Source organism: Salmo trutta, chromosome 40, assembly GCF_901001165.1.
Source record: "Salmo trutta chromosome 40, fSalTru1.1, whole genome shotgun sequence".
NCBI classification, from domain to species: Eukaryota; Metazoa; Chordata; class Actinopteri; order Salmoniformes; family Salmonidae; genus Salmo; species Salmo trutta.
In genome coordinates, this window is record NC_042996.1 from 10,711,930 (window position 1) to 10,732,992 (window position 21,063).

The following is a 21,063-nucleotide window of genomic DNA, read 5'->3' on the forward strand; positions in this document are numbered from 1 at the left end:
GTAGATCTAGCCTTGTTGCTCTAACATCTGTATAGTAACCTCTTCAAAATACCTTAAACTCTCAGTGCCTTAGAGGCTGCCCACACTAGCCCATCTTTACCCTCTCAACCCTAGGTGGCCGTCTCCAACACTCCCCACCCTAGCCCACCTCTACCCTCTCAACCCTGGATGACAGTCTCCAACACTCCCCACTCTAGCCCACCTCTACCCTCTCAACCCTGGATGACAGTCTCCAACACTCCCCACTCTAGCCCATCTCTACCCTGTCAACCCTGGATGACAGTCTCCAACACTCCCCACTCTAGCCCACCTCTACCCTCTCAACCCTGGATGACAGTCTCCAACACTCCCCACTCTAGCCCATCTCTACCCTCTCAACCCTGGATGACAGTCTCCAACACTCCCCACTCTAGCCCAACTCTACCCTCTCAACCCTGGATGACAGTCTCCAACACTCCCCACTCTAGCCCATCTCTACCCTCTCAACCCTGGATGACAGTCTCCAACACTCCCCACTCTAGCCCAACTCTACCCTCTCAACCCTGGTTGACCCTCTCCAACACTCCCCAGCCTAGCCCAACTCTACCCTCTCAACCCTGGGTGAACCCTCTCCAACACTCACTCTATTCAGCAAGTCAATCTCCTCCTTCAGCTTTCCAATCAGGTCGTCTTTATCCTGGTGGGCTTTCAGCAGCTGCCCGTTCTCCTGCCTCTGTCTGGCCAGCTCCTGAGGAAGAAGGGGCAAAGAGCTCTGTTAACGTTAGAACGCATACTGCAGCACTTCGGTATGGTCCACACACACAGACAGAGACAGAGACAGAGCGAGAACAAATATAGAAGCCTCAGCCATGTGGACATATGGTCACGTTTCAAGATGATATTTACGCTGCGAAATGAAGGCTCGCCAGGAATCTGCTTCTCCAACTAAACTTTGTTTTTACTACAGATAAGCGTAAACTGGTTTCCATTGAAACCCATATAGCAGCGAGAAAACATCAAAACAATGTAGCATGATGTCCATACCGTGGCGACCATAAATCTTCAGGTCGCTGAAGATAAATGTTATTTTATGGAGGGTTACCCGAGTTACATGGGTAACTGAAGCTTCAAAGTAATACATCATGATGAATGACACTACAATGCGATACTCAAAGCAATCAAGGACGCTGCACATTTGTCAAGGTTGTATAAAGCTATGAAATCTACTGCATTTAAACAAGCCAGAGACCAGCAACAGAATTTGCTGAAATCAATACAAAACTAAAGTGCACCGACTGCTCTCTCGAACTCGCCAGTGATAAGCAAACTCTCAATTTACAGGCGTCGTGGCAAGTGAAAGAAGTAGTTTTTCTTTTATAAATGGACTGGACCGGGATGACATTTGAGAATCTAAAAAGTGATTGAGAGGGAGTACAAAGTGTTTCATAAGAACAGGGTGATGGGGAAGAGAAATCTTCCCCTCTCCCTAACTCCAGTAAAAAACATTCTCTGACTGAACACAGAGGAGTTATTGCAGACAGGAATATAGGAAGGGCTACATCTGATTGAAGACGAACAGCGAGGCCAGACTGGGCAGCCGCTCAAACGACTCGGAGAGGAATTCATCTGTTAAAAAGAAATCCTCAAGATTTATCAGGATGCTGATAGATGCTTTAAAAACAGTTATAGCAGCAGGGCCTGGGGAGAGGAGACCTATCAAAGTCTCTCTGCCCCTGTGACAGATGGACAGAGAGACAAACACAGGGCTCTCAGGAAACGTGAGATGGATATAGACAGAGAAATAGCAGTAGACAGGAAGGATAACAAATACCAACAATAAAATGTCAAATGTGCCAAGAAGCATAACAGTCATTCTGAAATAATCAACTAAAACATGTCGTATTTTAATATTTCAAACATCACAGTCACATTATAAACATTGGATAGTGATGATGGATAGGCCTGTGTTGAAATACAGTTGTCAACTAGTGAACGATAGGCCTAATGCGGAACCTTCCCCCACAGCTATGCTTGCTTGCACTAATCCAATGCGTTCAATGCGTTCAATGCATGAGGGGGAGTGACCGATTGCACACTTGGTAGAGCAAGCCTAATTTTGAGTACCTTTTCCAGTTCCTCCATCCTCCTCTCCAGTCCTCCGGCGTTGCCGTGGCGGTTGCCGTGGCGGTGTCGACTGTTCCCCCCCGCCTCCTCCTCAGAACCAGGACCCCCAGAGCTGCTGCAACAACACACACATCAATACTTCTGACCAACACCAATGTCCATGCTTTCAACAATGACTCATATCCATAATAGAACTGGGTACGGTACACGTTCACAACGCGCGTGCACACAAACCTGTAGTTTGTGAAGTAAATCCAATAAGGAACGTATAAACCTTTTGAAAGTTCCCTGACATTCAAAAGCATCACATAAAAACTGAAAAGCTGTTGTAGTGTATGACTCAGAGCCTGTTGAACGCACAATACAGCTCTAATGGTCAGACTTAAGTGTGAAGCGAACAAGTATTTATACCTCTTATCCCATTAGAACATAAAAGCTGTCAGAGTTCTATCATCTCGAAGGGCGAGGAATGGATTCTGAATATGAGGCAATTTCAATATGACCATCTTGAATGCTGAGATGTGTAAAGAGCGCCCTGCATAAATCCACTTCATGTCATTAGCAAACAAAGCGTCCCTATTCATCGGCTAGTGAAAAGAGGTGCTCCGGGGTCCTTGGTCTGCTAGTGAGGAACATAAACAGCTCTCTCCCCCTTTCTCTCTCTCTCGTTCTCGCTCTTCTCTGAGAGAAGACTCTCGAGGGCAGCGAGGGGAATATTGGAACTTATTTCCTGGCGGCTTTATTTCAATAATTACCGACGTGGAAGTCTTGGAATGAGTTGCGCTCCTCATATTTACTCATGCGGATTGTGCCCGGTCCAATAACTCTCTCCTGGAATCAAATTATTGGGCAGCCTCTGGGCTTCGCCTCATTGCTTAAGAGGGTTATCTGCATATTTCTCAAAAAGGACCACAAAAAAAGAAAAAAAGGGAAGCTTCTGGAATTGCTACAGAAAAGCATAATATTCCATTGTATACCACCTGTAGAAGTGTGTTCAGGCTGCTACCTACTGGGCATTCAATAGACCAGTTAAGTTAAGAGTGATACCAGTCTCTTGGAGGAGTACAGTATGTCTGCATTACAGGAAAGCAAACTTCAATATTTCTTAAACGGGGTTGAATACCTACTTATGCTGAGCAGTAAATAAATATAGTTTTGAGACTACACAAGCTCCCTAAGAAGTAGAAATAGCAAAAAGCAGACCCATCTCCCCTTCCATCTCTTTTATTTAGACAGGAAGCTCCACCACTCATAATACAAACACTCAGGTAGTACTGCAGTTTTTTGGGGCTATTTGACATTTACTTCCTCAGTAACTCAGAGGCTGAGCCCACAGAAATTATTTTCACTCACTCTTTTCAGAACTAAAGAGTGTTGTGCCCATTGCTTTTGATGATAGAGAGAAAGTCCTTGAAATGCTCTCCATGGCACTTGCCTACGCCAAGTGAATGAAATGGTTTTGGCAGAATGTCTTCGAGGCCACTCCGCCCTTGTAGATGCAAACACACAAACTCTCAACATCCCTCTGTCTCTAGGGCTTGCAGCATCTGCCAGGCACCCAGTCTAAACGGCCATGCCCTCAGTGCTAATCACCCCACTCTGGTCCATTAGCGCCCTGCAGAGAGCGCACGGGAGAGAGGCAGAGGCAATGATCCACTCCTGGAGGTCTCAGCAGGTGGGGGTTGGAGAGGAGAGGCAGCGCCAATAACAGAGTGGTAACCCAATGTCCACACACAACAAGCACTGAGACGCCTGGTGTGGTCTGCTAGCAGAGCCCAGGGGAACAGAGAAGGCCCATCCATCTTAAAGTCATAAGCCATCTCCAAAGACTGACAACCAGCAACAGGCTGATCGCTATAATAGCCCATATCGACCATAGTGATAGTGTAGTGAGAGAGGATGGTGTGAATGCATTAGCAGCCTGTTGTATAGTTTCGTTGGAGTTCACAGAGACAGGGTTGTCCAATATTTCCACCATCTTGTGGCGCCCACCTGGCAGCCACTCTGCTCCACAACACTGGACCATCCGACAGTGGAGGCCAGCCAATCACAGGAGGACATCATTACTGGGCCAGATTGGGAGCGTTAGCCGGTGAACTGGGCCGGGATCACACAGAACTTAACAATTTGATGGTGATTGTCCTTATGCAAATAGTGGAAAAGAATGTCCAAATGGTGGTTGGGAATTTAGCAGTGTGGTGTCCAGCAAAACTGAGGTGTCAATGGCTATGGCTTTGGACATTTAACGTGTAGCAAGAAGATAAATTGAGGTGTCAATGGCCGCACCATAAGCAAGAAATATACTGACTTGGTGTGGATGAATTGACTCTTGTATGCTCCGATAAGTCAATCATATTAAAACCTCTTGCAGCCCTTTAGGGATAGGGGGCAGTATTGACAATTTCGGAAAAAATATGTGCCCATATTAAACTGCCACCTCCTCAAACTCAGAAGCTAGGATATGCATATTAGTAGATTTGGATAGAAAACCCTCTGAAGTTTCTAAAACTGTTTGAATGATGTCTGTGAGTATAACAGAACTCATATTGCAAGCAAAAACCTGAGAGAAATCCTACCAGGAAGTGGAAATCTGGATGCATGGGCTCTCTTCAAGTCATTTCCTATTGAACACACAGTGACGTAGTAAGGCTTCCACTAGATGTCAACAGTCTTTAGAAAGTTGTTTGAGGCGTCTACGATGAACAGAGACCGAATGAGAAGGCTGGGAAGTTGGTCACCCAGGGAAGGATATCACTTCATTGGTGCGTGTTCACGAGAGAGGTAGCTCTGTTCCAAAACGTTTTTCATGACAGGAACCGTCCGGTTGAAATATTACTGAATCTTCACGTTCTAAAGGCCCTAAAGATTGGTGTTTTACAACGTTTGACATGTTTGAACGAACGTAAATACAACTTTTTTTAAACTTTTCGTCGTGACATTGTCCACGCACTTCCTACATTTGGAGTAGCTGAACTGAACGCGCGAACAACAAGGAGTTATTTGGACATAAATGATGGAGTTTATCGAACAAAACAACATTTATTGTGGACCTGGGATGCCTGGAAGTGCCTTCTGATGAAGATCAACAAAGGTAAGGGAATATTTCTAATGCAATTTATGATTTTAGATGACTCCAAAATGGCGGCTATCTGTATTGCCTAGTGTATTTTTCTGAGCGCAGTACTCAGATTATTGCAAAGAGTGCTTTCCTCGTGAAGCTTTTTTGAAATCTTTCACAGCGTTAGCATAAAGGCGATGTTCTTCTAGAATTCTTTGAATGACAGTTTAATATTTTATCAACGTTTATGACAAGTATTTTTGTAAATTGTGGTGCTGATTCACCGGCAGTATTTGAGGGCAAATATTTTCTGAACTTCACGCGCCAATGTAAAATGCTGTTTTTATATATAAATATGAACTTTATCGAACAAAAAATGCATGTATTGTGTAACATGATATCCTAGGAGTGTCATCTGATGAAGATCGTCAAAGGTTAGTGCTTCATTTAGCTGTGTTTTGGGTATTTGTGATGCATGTAGTTGCTTTGAAAATGGCTGTGGTTATTTGTGTCGATGTACTCTCCTAACATAATCTAATGTTTTGCTTTCGCTGTAAAGTCTTTTTGAAATCGGACAACGTGGTTCGATTCAGGAGAAGTGTATCTATAAAATGGTGTAAAATAGTCCTATGTTTGAGAAATAGAAATTATTAGATTTGTGGTTTTGAATATGGCGCTCTGATTTTTCACTGGCTACTGTCAAACTCAATCCCGCTAACGGGATTGGTGTCGTAATAGGTTTTAAGTGTGTGGTATAAAGAGGATGTAAGCTGTAATCAGCAACAACTCTTTCCGACCTTGATTGAACTTCAATTCCTTATCGAGACATCGGATCGGCTTGCTATGCCCTCATGTCACGTCAATGTTGCATGGCCTGCAAACTTGTCGAACGATAGTCTGAACAAAATGTACACGCCTGTTGTTGGCTTAGTCAACTACTAGAGCAGGTTTTCCCAAACTCGGCCCTGGGGCCCCCCTGGGTACACAGCTGATTCAAATAATCAAAGCTTACTTGAATTAGGGTGTGCCCCAGGATCGAGGTTGGGAAACCCTGTACTAGAGGACACCCGGTGAGTTAAGCTGTGCTGATGCAATGAAATCAAACTGGAACTAGATGTTCTGAGGACATTTTCAATTTTCAAAATCTATTTAAGTACATGCAAGGTCATCTGCTATGGTAATTCATGACCTAAACTGCTTCCTTGTCTTCCAGGTTCTTTGTTTCTTCACTTATCAGCACCTTCACTCCCACCATACCAGACACAATAATATTCTCAACAGAAGTAATAGAGAATGTTTCTCACCACTGGTGGTGGCCACTCCCGGATCTTGGAGTATCCTAGGAAAACAAAGAACAACCATGTTAGAGGAAGGGAATACTCAGACAACAAAGGGCCAGGGTGTCTTTTGGACAGTATATTACATACTGGTGGGTTATGTCAGGGGGAGGGAGATTTCTAATTGCTAAGAAATACATGAACAAAGGCAAGGGAAGACTATCATACACACCAGACGCGGATATGTTTGTTAGGATGAATACTCTATGTGCCTGAGGAAAATTATGATCTGTAGCTTGAGTTATGAAACGGTTTAGTCAGCATTTTTGTATTCAACACCTGTGTCCAGATTGTGAAATGCACTGAGGAGACTCAAAATAAATCAGCAAGAAAAGCTTGTCACTGCCTGACAGAAAGCCCACCTTTCCTGATTAATCTGCCTTGGATGAGCACGCACACACACACACACACGATTGTGTGCAACACAGAGACACGACAACAAAATAGCATTGCGTCAAAATCAGAAGAAAGTCATCAGGAGTAGCTACTACAGAGAGCCTGTAGGTTGTGTATAAACCTTCTTGAACCTCTGCTGCTGAACTGACAGATAGTTCCCCTGAATCTAATAGCTTACCGATCACCACACAGCCTCCAGTTGTACCATGCATACAATCTGTTGTGTAACGCGAGGTGCACATGTTAATCATTTTTCCCAATCCACTATAATCTTAGAGTTAAAGGTCGATACATCGGCAATGTCCCCACTGATCCCTATGGTACAAAAATATCTCAATTTCAGAAAGAAGTCAGGACCAGAGATGCATACACACTACGGATGGATATCTATTCCTCCCCTCAGGCCCTGAACAATGCAACTCCTCTGGTGCTTTTGAGGGTCTCTGCCTCTCCTCGATCAGAGAGTGTGGTTTAGTTGGTGCCGGATCTTAGTCCCTACTGTAGCCGTCTCCCTGACAGCAGAACCAGAGAGGCCTCTTAATAAGCTCTGTAAGAACTTCAAAGGAAATCACACTTACTTAGAGGCTTTAGGACTTCAAAAGACATAAGATGTAGCTTTCTCGCTATAGAGAATTCTGAATAATTTTGTATGGTACAGAACTTCCATAGAGCACTTCAAATGCTTGTCTAAATGCAGATCTGTAAGTGTAGTGTGTAAAGTACTATGGTTTATGAATTGGTACAGTTGTTCCTAGATGCTCTGGCTTTCTATACATACAGTTGAAGTCGGAAGTTTACATACACTTAGGTTGGAGTTATTAAAACGTGTTTTTCAACCACTCCACAAATTTCTTGTTAACAAACTATGGTTTTGGCAAGTCGGTTAGGACATCTACTTTGTGCATGACACAAGTAATTGTTACTGAGGAAGGCACAGTGATGCCAAAACGTTGGTAAATACCCATTCAATTGCTGGGAGATTATACATGGAGTGTGCAACTTTCTTTATTTTGACAGTTTATAAGTATTAATAATAATAATAAGTAATCATTTTTCCAACAATTGTTTACAGACAGATTATTTCACCTATAATTCACTGTATCACAATTCCAGTGGGTCAGAAGTTTACATACACTAAGTTGACTGTGCCTTTAAACAGCTTGGAAAATTCCAGAAAATGGTGTCATGGCCTCCTTAGAAGCTTCTGATAGGCTAATTGACATAATTTGAGTCAATTGGAAGTGTACCTGTGGATGTATTTCAAGGCCTACCTTCAAACTCAGTGCCTCTTTGCTTGACATCATGGGAAAATCAAAAGAAATCAGCCAAGACCTCAGAAAAATAAATTGTAGACCTCCACAAGTCTGGTTCATCCTTGGGAGTAATTGTCAAACGCCTGGAGGTACCACATTCATCTGTACAAACAATAGTTTGCAAGTATAAACACCATGTGATCACACTGCCTTCATACCGCTCAGGAAAGAGACGCATTCTGTCTCCTAGAGATGAACGTACTTTGGTGCGAAAAGTGCAAATCAATCCCAGAACAATAGCAAAGGACCTTGTGAAGATGCTGGAGGAAACAGGTACAAAAGTATCTATATCCACAGTAAAACGAGTCCTATATTGACGTAACCTGAAAGGCCGCTCAGCAAGGAAGAAGCCACTGCTCCAAAACCACCATAAAAAAAGCCAGACTACAGTTTGCAACTGCACATGGGGAAAAAGATTGTACTTTTTGGAGAAATGTCCTCTGGTTTGATGAAACAAAAATAGAACTGTTTGGCCATAATGACCATCGTTATGTTTGGAGAAAAAAGGGGGAAGCTTGCAAGCCGAAGAACACCATCCCAACCGTGAAGCACGGGGGTGGCAGCATCATGTTGTGGGGGTGCTTTGCAGCAGGAGGGACTGGTGCACTTCACAAAATAGATGGCATCATGAGGGAGGACAATTATGTGGATATATATTGAAGCAACATCTCAAGACATCAGTCAGGAAGTTAAAGCTTGGTCGCAAATGGGTCTTCCAAATGGACAATGACCCTAAGCATACTTCCAAGTTGTGGCAAAATGGCTTAAGGACAAAAAAGTCAAGGTATTGGAGTGGCCATCACAAAGCCCTGACCTCAATCCTATAGAACATTTGTGGGCAGAACTGAAAAAGAGTGTTTCGAGCAAGGAGGCCTACAAACCGGACTCAATTACACCAGCTCTGTCAGGAGGAATGGACCAGAGATTCACCCAACTTATTGTGAGAAGCTTGTGAAAGGCTATTCGAAACGTTTGACCCAAGTTAAACAATTTAAAGGCAATGCTGCCAAATACTGAGTGTATGTAAACTTCTGACCCAATGGGAATGTGATGGAATAAATAAAAGCTGAAATAAATAATTCTCTCTACTATTACTCTGACATTTCAGATTCTTATAATAGTGGTGATCCTAACTGACCTAAGACAGGGAATTTTTACTAGGATTAAATGTCAGGAATTGTGAAAAACTGAGTTTAAATGTATTTGGCTAAGGTGTATGTGAACTTCCGACTTCAACTGTATATACACCACACACACATACATTCAAAAGTTTGGGGTCACTTAGAAATTGTTTTTGAAAGAAAAGCACATTTCTTTGTCCATTAAAATAACAATCAGATTGATCCTAAATACAATGTAGACATTGTTAATGTGGCAAATAACTATTGTAGCTGTAAATGGCAGATTTTTTATGGAATAGCTACATAGGCATACAGAGGCCCATTATCAGCAACCAATACTCCTGTGTTCCAATGGCACATTGTGTTAGCTAGTCCAAGTTTATAATTTTAAAAGGCTAATTCATCGTTAGAAAAGCCTTTTGCAATTATGTTAGCACAGCTGAAAACTGTTGTTTTGATTAAAGAAGTAATAAAACTGGACTATTTAGACTTGTTGAGTATCTGGAGCGTCAGCATTTGTGGGTTCGATTACAGGCTCAAAATGGCAAGAAACAAAGCACTTTCTTCTGAAACTCGTCAGTCTATTCTTCTTCTCAGAAATGAAGGCTATTCCATGCGAGAAATTGCCAGGAAACTGAAGATCTCGTACAACGCTGTGTACTACTCCCTTCACAGAACAACGCAAACTGTCTCTAACCAGAATAGAAAGAGGAGTGGGAGGCCCCGGTGCACAACTGAACAAAAGGACAAGTACATTAGTGTCTAGTTTGAGAAACAGGCACCTCACAAGTCCTCAATGGCAGCTTCATTAAATAGTACCCGCAAAACCCTAGTCTCAATGTCAACAGTGGAGAGGCGACTCCGGGATGCTGGCCTTCTAGGCAGAGTTGCAAAGAAAAAGCCATATCTAAGACTGGCCAATAAAAATAAAAGATTAAGATGGGCAAAAGAACACAGACACTGGACAGAGGAACTCTACCTAGAAGGCCAGCATCCCGGAGTCGCCTCTTCACTGTTGACGTTGAGAGTGGTGTTCTGCGGGTACTATTTAATGAAGCTGCCAGTTGAAGACTTGTGAGGCATCTGTTTCTCAAACTAGCCACTCTAATGTACTTGTCCTCTTGCTCAGTTGTGCACCCGGGGAGGTTAATTGCTTAATTAATTTAGGAACCACACCTTTGTGGAAGCACCTGCTTTCAATATACAGTACTTTGTATTCCTCATTTACTCAAGTGTTTCCTTTATTTTGGCAGTTGTCTGTATATTTCCATAGTGATAAGTTCAAATCAGATCCAAAGGTTAGTTAACATAGCAAATGTTTTCCTATAAACCCTGGGATTTATAAACACACGATCAAGAGAGCAGTAGATTACAGCAGCTCTCGCATGTTGAGGTGCACAATGTTCAAATAGATATTTGACTAGATAAAACAAGATGTACTTTATTGTCCATTAACTTGCAGAGAACGGAAATGTCTTCATGCTCACAACCCAACATGCATGCATACCTGAAAGTGTCTTAATCTGGCGTGTATAAAACACACAAGGGTTACACAACCATAAATGTGAGTGTCTGTCAGCCCTTTCATGGAGCTGTGTGCTGCTCTGAACAACTCCCATGAATACCAAGGGTGTCAAGGACTCTAAGGCCTGCCTGGGTGTTCAGTAGAGAGTTGTGTGAGAGAGAAACACGACGCTGCTGCTGCGTGCCACGTTGAAAAAAATTACTTGTTTTCAGATATTCACAGTTGGCATTCATCACATTAACAGTCCACCGTGCGGCGGTTGCTTCCCAGTGTGTTGTCTTGCATCCCGGGCTGGGAGTTGCTGAGACAAGGTTAATGCAATTTAAGTGAGGATACTTCACAGTGCTGCATTATGGGGCTGCGCGGCTCTATTTGTCATGCTTAAAACCTCTTAAGGATCTCTACAGACCGGTGTCCCACCCTCGGGATGGTTGAGCTAATGTGCGCTAATGTGATTAGCATGACGTTGTAAGTAACAGAACATTTCCCAGGACATAGACATATCTGATATGGGCAGAAAGCTTACATTCTTGTTATTATAACTGCACTGTCCAATACAGTAGCTATTGCAGTGAAAGAATACCGTGCTATTGTTTGAGGAGAGTACACAAATATGAACTTGAAAATGTATGAATAAACCAAATTAGGCACATTTGGGCAGTCTTGATACAACATTTTGAATAGACATGCAATAGTTCATTGGATTGCTCTAAAACTTTGCACATACACTGTTGCCATCTAGTAGCCAAAGTCTAAATTGCACCAGGGCTAGAATAATTCACTATGGCCATTATTTTGCATTTCAAAGATACAAAAAAAAAACATCTTTTACCAGATCTAATGCGTTATATTCTCCTACATTAATTTCACATTTCCAAACTTCAAAGTGTTTCCTTTCAAATGGTATCAGGAATATGCATATCTTTGCTTCAGGTCCTGAGCTACAGGCAGTTAGATTTGGGTATGTCATTTGAGCCCAAAATTGAACAAAAGGGGCGGATCCTTAATTAACAGCCTCTGCTGCAGCCCTAAGAGCCACTATCACAGAGAACTGACAGGCCTCAGGAAAGCCTCGGAAACAACACTATGAATAAGCTGTATTCATGTTACATTTCCAGCTCTTATGTAAAAAAAATTTGGTTTCAACACTCATATAGAAGTCAATACAAACAGAAATCCATGAGCATACAACATATTCATGGATAACAGTAACAAAATAAACAAACAACAGGAAAAAATCTATAAAAAAATCAATAATGTCCTGTTGTCTTAAAGTGACTCATTAATCAATGAGCAGAAACATGGGATTGGTGACGTCATGTACCTTTCTGTTCTAGACTTTGGTATAGTCAGTTTGTTTTGGCTGCGGGTGTTCCTGCCTCCGGTCAGGGGGTAGCCAGTCTCTGAATTTAGATTGTAGGATGCTGACAGCGAAGTCAGTGCAGAGTTGTGTCTTTCATGAAGCTGGGGTAGGGACAGCTGGCGTTCTTTTGTTTTCATAGGTATACATATGACGGAAGAAAGAGATTTACAATGGGATCTTAGTAGAAAACAATCAAACTGAAAAATACCTCTATGTTGCATCGACAGGAGGCAGTGTGTGTGTGCTTGTGTGCATGTTTGTCTGTCTAAGATTCACAAATCACATGGGATTTAGAGTATGTTACCTATAAAAACCTTTTGGGGGGGGGATGACCCCCTTTCAAACAGTCCCATTTTTACCACTTGTGCCAGGGTAAACCATTTATATATCCTGTGCACATGCCGGCACCGGTGACAGTGGGAGTAGGGGTTCCTGAGTGGCGTGGCGGTCTAAGGCACTGCATCTCAGTGCTAGAAGTGTCACTACAGACACCCTGGTTCGAATTCAGGCTGTATCATAACCGGCCGTGATTGTGAGTCCCATAGGGCGGCGCACAATTGGCCCAGCATCGTCCGGGTTTGGCCGGTGTAGGCCGTCATTGTAAATAAGAATTTGTTCTTAACTGACTTGCTTAGTTATATATATATATATATATATATATATATATATATATATATATTTTTAAATGTAACCTTTATTTAACATTTTAAAAAAGGGGGTATGCAGATGTGGGTAAGCATCTATTTTTATAAATCCATTGAATATATACCATCACAAAGAAATCCATTATTCATTTGTTTAGGCAGGTCCTAAGAACCATTATAAGACTAATCAAATGCAATTTCAAAAGAATGAAATAGCATATTTTGGGATTAATTACGTTACTTTTCCCACACAACGCTGTCATGTAACAAAAAAAGTGATTTTTGAAACAGAGCCCATTGCCCTCATTTTTCAGAGTTTGTAAGTGATTGTATGTTAGAAACCTTACAATCTGCTCTTTCCGATTATGTAAAGAAATGTAAAAGCTGACCTGGATGAACCTCCATAGGATGATTTGAAAAAGTCACTGTTTTGTCCACGTTTCATATTTTTTCCTACCCTCACTCTGCTTTGTTAGACATCATGCACATTGATATCTTGCTAACAAATGTCCTCGCCAACTGCCTTTTTAATTGTAGGCAGCAGACAGGTATCTAAATAGGACTAATCGTACTGTAGGGTAGGGCAACCCCTGAAGTGACTTTTCAACCGCAAGAAACTCCTCTGTGTTGTCTTAGGAATTCAGCATTCTCAGTTTTATTTCTCCAACCCCCATTGTCTCACCTCTGAGAAGCAAAGGTCACATCATGTAGATCTGATATCTGATTGGAGGTTAACTTTACAGTAATACTATTGGCCAACAACTCAGATTTTGAATCCAAACAACTCAGATGCTTATAAAAGAGTCTAAGATTCAAGGTTCTTTCTCTTTTATCTTCCTGACCTTTCTCTAACCCATGGATTTCTGTGGCATAGCCTTTCATGCTATGATTTCTCTCTTTCATCATGCATAGTATAATGCTTTGTTAATGTCAGTATTGCCTTGTAACTTCAGATTGTATGTGAATCCATTAATTTTCCAAAGTAATTAAATACACTTGTATTTCGAATTCCATTCTCAGACATTTCTTGATTGCCTATTACTGTAACTCAATTATAGTGTTCTGGCATATTGCTAATTATCTTTATGGAGTCAGATAAACATTTTAATAGGCTAAATATTATTCTTATTACGAGTCGCACTTGAGGTATTTATAATATATACACCGTAAATACACACGTCAAATATTACTTCCACTAGAGTAGCAAAACATGCTCAACATAAATGTCAACATGATATTGTAGCCTATATTTTTGTGTGACTCCAGGAAAAGAGGAATATTGCAGTGGCAATGCTCTCCCTCCCATAAATCACATGCACATTGTTTAAAAAGGAATTTATGGGTGTATGCGATCTGAAAGCCTTTGTGAGCTTGACAGCCCAGTAAAATTTCTGAAATCCCAGCTTAATAAAAGCCGAATTGTAGTTTAAGTTTGACACGTATGTATATTTACCCATCATTTTTTAGGTAGATAAGGACCTTTTAAAATGTACCTGTTAAAAGTCAATACAAAAATATGAAATGGCAGAATCCTGTGTGTGTTCTCTCAGGCTAAACGCTAAAGCATTTCTGTGACAAAAGACAAGTCTAGCTCAAGGACAGAACTACATGCATGTAAATGGAGATAAATACATTAAAAGGAATTCAGTGAAGCTTTGTAATTGACAGGTTTGATGTCGGACAAGAATAGACTGTTCATGATTTATTGTGTGCCAAAGCCGGTAAGATAAAAGGCAACGTTTTATACTGAGGCGTTGGTGGGACTTTTAAACATATTACTGCATTAAAGACTACCTCGGTTGGAGGAAATAAAAGTACAAGCTTTGTTACTGGCAATACCTTGCATTGTAAAGTTGGCAGATTTTCGTGTCAGTCAGTCTGTGTAGGTCTGCCCATCTATCCATGGCCAAATATATAATTCATGACAATGTTCTCCCGCTCATGCACATTTATAAAAAATAAAAAAATAAAAAAAGAATTTATGGGTTTGCAATCTGACAGCCTTTGTACGCTTGACAGCCCATTAAAATGTCTGAAATCCCAGAAGGCATGCCTAATAAAAGTTCAACAATAGGCCTACTTTTGCATTCCAGCATGCTGCCAATGCCCTGAATTCTCCATCCATGTCTCCTTGCAAAGCTGATAAATCTCCCCATCTGTTACTCTGGAGGCTCTGTCATTTTAAAAAAGGTGAGGCCAAAGAATTAAACTGGCAAAATGAGAGGACTACAGCCAATGACCTATTTTAGCTGGCAGCAATCTTGTAAAGGATAAATATTAATCTGGTTAACCTGATTTACACACTTGTCATCGTTGGTTAACTTTGGTGATACCCTCAGAAAATATTGTCTCAGGCTAAACAACCAAACTTCTGAACAGCTTAAAGAACATTACATCTAAGCAGGGAAGCTTCAGTTAATGCATTTGAAAACTGTCTCGGCAGGGAGGAGAAAGTGCCTGCCTTACAGAAAAGATTCTCAAGATTTGCTGGACTGACAGGTGCAAATTAAAAATGCAAATGAGGGTTGTTAAGGTGTTGGATACCACACTGGGGTGTGGGTGTCTTATTCACGTATGTTATGCTCTAAAATCATTTGCACATCCAGTACCACAACAAAAACAGAATTGTTTCGCAAAACCATATACTGCAGCTACATGTGTATATATTTCAACTTAGTATACAACACCTGCTCTTTCCATGACAGACTGGCCAGGTGAAACCAGGTGAAAGCGATGATCTGTAGTGACGCCTCAAGCACTGCAATGCCTTAGACTGCTGCCCCACTCGGGAGGCCCAAAAAAACACCAGTGTGTGTGTGTGTGTGTGTGTGTGTGTGTGTGTGTGCGTGTGTGTGTGCGTGCATACGGGTGTGTGTGTGTGTGATTCCATGTGTATCACAAGGTGCTAGTGTGTGGGGGTGGATGGGTTGGCAGCAGGAGATGGGGATATGAAATAGATGAGTAGGAACAGAGAGAGGATGACAGTGGAGGAGATAGTGCTGCAGCCATTACAGGACTCTCTCTGTTCTCCCTCTCACTGAGACGGGCTGATCAGTAGGGCCGGGAGAATACCAGTACCGCAATACTCGTTAGTGTCACGGCAAGGAAACAAAACACGAAGTGGATTTAACATCTTTAGGAAAACAGCCCTGATGTTGGAAACAAAAATCATTGTTATCATCCAGAGTCACATTTATTTATTTTCCAAGCTGTAGCACATAATATTGTACATACGGCAGGTTTTAAAGGACCAAAAGAGTTTGTCTGCTTCGTGGTTTCATTTTTGCCATGGAAAACATATTGCAATACTGGCATTGTCACAGCCACAGGTTGTCATAGGGCAGGAACACACAGCGCTCCACAGTGGAAGAAGGGGAGGATAGTGTGTTTTACTTGGTACCAGATAGACAGACCCAAGAAAGGATGAAAAGAGAGAAATACGAATCAAACCAAATGAAAGTCGGAAAGCTCAATAACCAAGTTCACTTATTATTGACGCAACACCGTGTGGGCTCAAAACGATAGGGGATTATTTTGTTTTGCAGAAACGTCTACGTTTTCTTAGTATTTGAAGTTGCCAGTCCCGTCTCAGTCCAGACATCTTGATACCAGTGCCAAAGCTAAAAAGCCTGACAGTTTGCTCTCGAGGTAGCTGTATATTACACAGACAACATGGCAACCGCTTGTCTGTGTGATAAATGGGGTCAAAATGAAACGGCACATTTTTGGAATGCTCTGTCTTTACAGATGTCGGCTTGACAGCTCCCTGTAGATCCTCTCTCCCCTCCTCCGTTAGCTCGTCACTACGGTCACAAAGGCGTGACACACAACCAAATATGACCATCAAAAATCCCTAGACCAAAGACAGGGAGTGGTAGAGCAATGGGTGAGATGCAGTGTGGGAGATTCCCAGTGGTTAGTCGTGGCAGTACCCACATCTGCTCTGACTTAAGGGGAATATGTGGTAATGGTAAGGTGGGCTCAGCAGGCACCTCTATGTCTCATTTGAAATGGCTGAAGTGTAATCTGTTAATGTCTCAGTGGGAAGGATGTGTTATATAGTGAATCTTCTGGATTTACTATATGGTATGTCAATGGAGTAGAAGCCTCTTCACTTTCTACACACATGACACATCGGTTAAACGAGTGGGTGGGTGACTCGTATTTCTAGTGAATTAAGTGTTTGTGGGCCTACTGACTTGATACATTAAATTACTAACTACATTTGGAAAGCTTTATACAAATATATCTGATATACTGTATAGTACAGACAGAAAACATATCTGTAAATATAACAGGGAGGAAATCTAAATCGCATCATATTCCAGCTCATAGACGAGTGCTTCCGCTGTTGCCTTCGTTACCGACATATTCTCATTGAAGTCCTTTCATGTCTCTGCATAGAGAGTTTAACAGCACTTCAACTGCACACTTGTTGACTGCACAGTAATGACCTCCTCAAGGGAAAAGTAACAGAAAATGATATTTTCAACATCACTGCTTATAGAAACAATCATATCAATAATAATAAACCTGATAGTAGGCTCTTATAAATCTGATAGTCTTATTCACGTATGTTATGCTCTGGAACGGTTTGCTTCAAAATCAATTGCGCATCTAGTACCACAACCAAAACATAATTGTTCGCAAAACCCTATACTGCAGCTACATGTGTATATAAAATCAGTTTGGCCTTCCTATGAAATCTAACGCATGGGACTGAATAGGCAGGGACTCCTCTGTTCCCAAACTGCATGCTCCATATCAATAGCCTGTCATACATGCAGATTAGTTCCAGATACGGCTCTGAAGTGTGTTTTTAGAGAGACTTGCTCCAACACAGGCTCCAAATGAAGCTATAAGCACTTAGCCCTCTGGACCTTTGAGCTGAGCTGTGTTGTGACCGTCTCAAAAACACAGCTGTCTAAGCTATGTGTTTTTAGTACTGCTAATGTCACCACACTCAGAAAATGGTTGTATGGAATGAGAATACGTTTGTATTTTGTAGAGTACTGTATTGCAAATAGAGCAATGCATTGGTTGCGGCGCTCTCCTTCTCAAGCTGCCTATGGAGTGATTTCTCTCTGACCAACAGTGCCTCTGTTTGGTGGCACTGTGGTATGTATCTATCCATCTATCCATCCATCCATCTCATCATCACATTCTGCTCAGGGGAGGGGAGTGTGTAAGTTGGGGCTGGACTCAGCTGTAGATCACCATGGGAATCAAGAGATCAATCCTGTTTTGTACTATACACAATAAAAGGGTACTTTGGGGTTCTATATGGAATCTTTTGGTACTTCAATTAATATTTAAAGAACCCTTTACTAAAAAAGATAGATCTATACACACACACACACACACACCCTTGAGCAAGGCTTTTAACCCCACAACATGCTCTCCATCCAGGGTCGCTGCATGCAGCTTCAACCTGTGGTTGTCTCAACTGTATGTGTGAGGTCTGCTCTTTGGTGGTGGTTGAGAACAGAGCAGAAGACACCTTTTGTTGATCACTAACTAATGGACAAAGTATTGTATTGTAAAGAAGTCAGCCTGAGTTGACGTGGGCCATCATTCAAACAAAGACATGCCTCCCTGGCCACCAGTGCATATTTCCAAACTATGTACGCATAGAATGGCAAATAATTAGAGCTGGTATTCATTTATCCATTATTTAATTGTTTATTAAAGTATATTCTTTCCTCAAAATAGTAGTAGCCATAATTCATAAAATGGCACCATGCAGTGTTCAACAGTATATGGAAACAATTTGGTTCAGTGAAGAACCTCTAGGGAACCATATAAAAAGGGTTCTATATCGAACTTCTAGGTGTTTCATATATGAAGCAAGCGATAGAACCCCCCCCAAGTGTGTACAATAACTTGGGGAGCCAAAAGCCTTATTGATTGATATGACTTGAGCCCAGAGTGTTTCTGGGTCTGGTTACATGGTCAGGCAATACTCTAGGCCCTGAGGTTGGGCGACATGTGACATGGTCCTCACCTGTAGTAAGTGGGTGGCGGCCCCTGGGTCAGAGGTCATGGCTTCGTTCTGTTCCGTGTTGAGCTGTGTCAGCTGCTGCTCCTCCTCCTTCGCCTTATCCCCTCCGTCGTCATCATCCAGCTCATCAAGGCTCTGCAATACAGAGAGAGAGAGATGAACACACCTTTATTGAATAATTAAGGTGTGAATAGAAAGGTCAACATATTGAATGGTCTTTAGGTGCAAATAAAAAATGAACTATGCTATACAGTAAGTAACATATGAACAGGATGTACAGCTATTGAAAGAGAGAGAGGCACGGGTAGTGAGACACCACCACTGATGTTGGCGCGCGGTGACAGCCGGGGTCATTCTCACTGTAACCGTGGTAACCTCCGGAGAGATGTGGCCCCCGGTCCCCTTAATCCTCTTCAGACATGATTTCTTTCACAGCCCCTGGACAGCTCTGACGCAACCTAGGCCACCTTCACTGGGACACGTAGGCAACAGGAAGATGGCCGGCAAGGGGTCCTTACACTGCTGCTGTGGACGTGTAGTTAGAGAGGGCTTTTTGACCAGTGGAATGTCCCCGAAAACACTGGGAGTCAACAACGCCCTGTGATGTAGGGGTCAGTCGGGGCACAGCGAGAAATTGTGAAATTCATGATATATGCAATTAAGTTAAGTAGTGCATCAAAATAAATTAATATGCATTGAGAAAATACAGTTTGACTTTGAACTTGACGGTTGTATCTGTATTGACAGAAACAGGAGCAAACCTCCCACTTGTGCAGAACACAAACCAGTCTTTCCTGTTTTCACACTGTGCAACAAACAAAAAAAGGTGCTTACCGAACGAACAGGCCCTTGAATGGTAAAAATAGCCTTAAAAGGCTAAAAAGGAATGTAGTCATTTGCAAAGACCTTCCTGCCAAAATGTTTATCAGCACGCCTGGGGAAATGCCAAGTCCTTTCTTCTCTGCTCTAACTCAGGCAGAGGTTAACGCTAGTCGTTCTCGTCGGGCCTATGACACATTGACACAGACATTACTTTTAGGAGCACGCTGCCTGTGTCTGTGCAGACTATCCCAGTAAACACACTGCCTGCCTTTAGCCATCTGACCCCTGCAAAGGGCACAGGGATGCTCTGTGCTGTTTGATTTGCCAAAATGTTCCCCTGCTCCCTCCCAACTGCCTACAGCAATACACAGCTGTAGACTCCGGAGAAGCAGGGGTCAGAAACATAGAACCAATAACATATGGAATAACGAGGGATATTACACAGTCTAACAGAAGTCCGTCTACATCAACACAGTATTTTAATACTAAAAACGTTGCTATGCAGTTACCCAAACACAGGGACTTTAAATCTGGAACTGGGTTACGAACATTTATTTTGGATCACGGTGCTGGCTGTTTTACCCACTATTACTTCAAATCATTTCCATGCATTTGTCTTATTCCAGATAAAACAATGGGAGATCTAGGCTCATCCTTTTAAGGGATGTTTCTGTTTCTGATTTCAGCTGAAAGAATGTGTGTTTTTCCGACCCAGCCAGTGAGGAGACTATGCTAAGTCATATTTTGTCTCTGTACTCGATCAGTCATGGTGGCCACGTCTCAGTCCACAGGGTCAAATAGGTTCATGTCAACAGAACCATGGATATATAACCTTGGTCCAGCATTCACTTTCACATTACCAAGTCCGATAGTGAAGTATTATAGGATACTGTCCTTAGCATGCTAGTAGACACCATAGACTTCTAGTCATTGTGCTAATGCTAGCTAGCATTGGCTCGCGAAACTACCTCTAACTTCCTTCATACTGGAGGCAGAGGCATACTGTATGACTAATGTACAGTAACTAACTATTAAGAATGGGTATAAAGTATCATGGTGTAACCACACAACTTATCAGACAGCTGTATTTAAAATACAGATAAACACACTTAGCAAACACAGACGCATATCCATTAGACACAGTATCACCTATTGAAAGCAGGAAGAGGGCACTACTGTTTGCCCTGGGAAACGCTGAGTACATTTCCTCCCGTCAAGGGGCTCAGATAAAGTGGTGATGATGACACACACCAGAGGGGAGAGGGGAAGTGGAGGAGTGAGTTCTGAAAAGAAGCAGCCGAGTCCCAACATTCCTTCCTCTTCCTGTTAATGTGTGGGACCTCAGCAGGCGTAAAGCGCCAGGCCTCTGAAGAGCGTTTA

General features: G+C 42.2%; 1 protein-coding gene across 3 annotated transcripts in view; it reads right to left on the reverse strand.

The window, feature by feature from the left end:
* Positions 1-21,063, reverse strand: part of LOC115179970 (PRKC apoptosis WT1 regulator protein) — a 76,653-nt gene that overhangs the window by 7,918 nt on the left and 47,672 nt on the right. The window contains exons 3-6 of one of the 3 annotated variants that reach the window (XM_029741792.1): positions 18,865-18,996; positions 6,469-6,500; positions 2,104-2,218; positions 623-727 (exon numbers count right to left, since the gene is read on the reverse strand). In XM_029741792.1, coding sequence (XP_029597652.1) covers positions 623-727; positions 2,104-2,218; positions 6,469-6,500; positions 18,865-18,996 — 384 coding nt within the window. Of the gene's footprint in view, positions 1-622; positions 728-2,103; positions 2,219-6,465; positions 6,501-18,864; positions 18,997-21,063 lie in introns of all 3 variants that reach the window. The other 2 variants (XM_029741793.1, XM_029741791.1) reach the window with 2 other exon arrangements.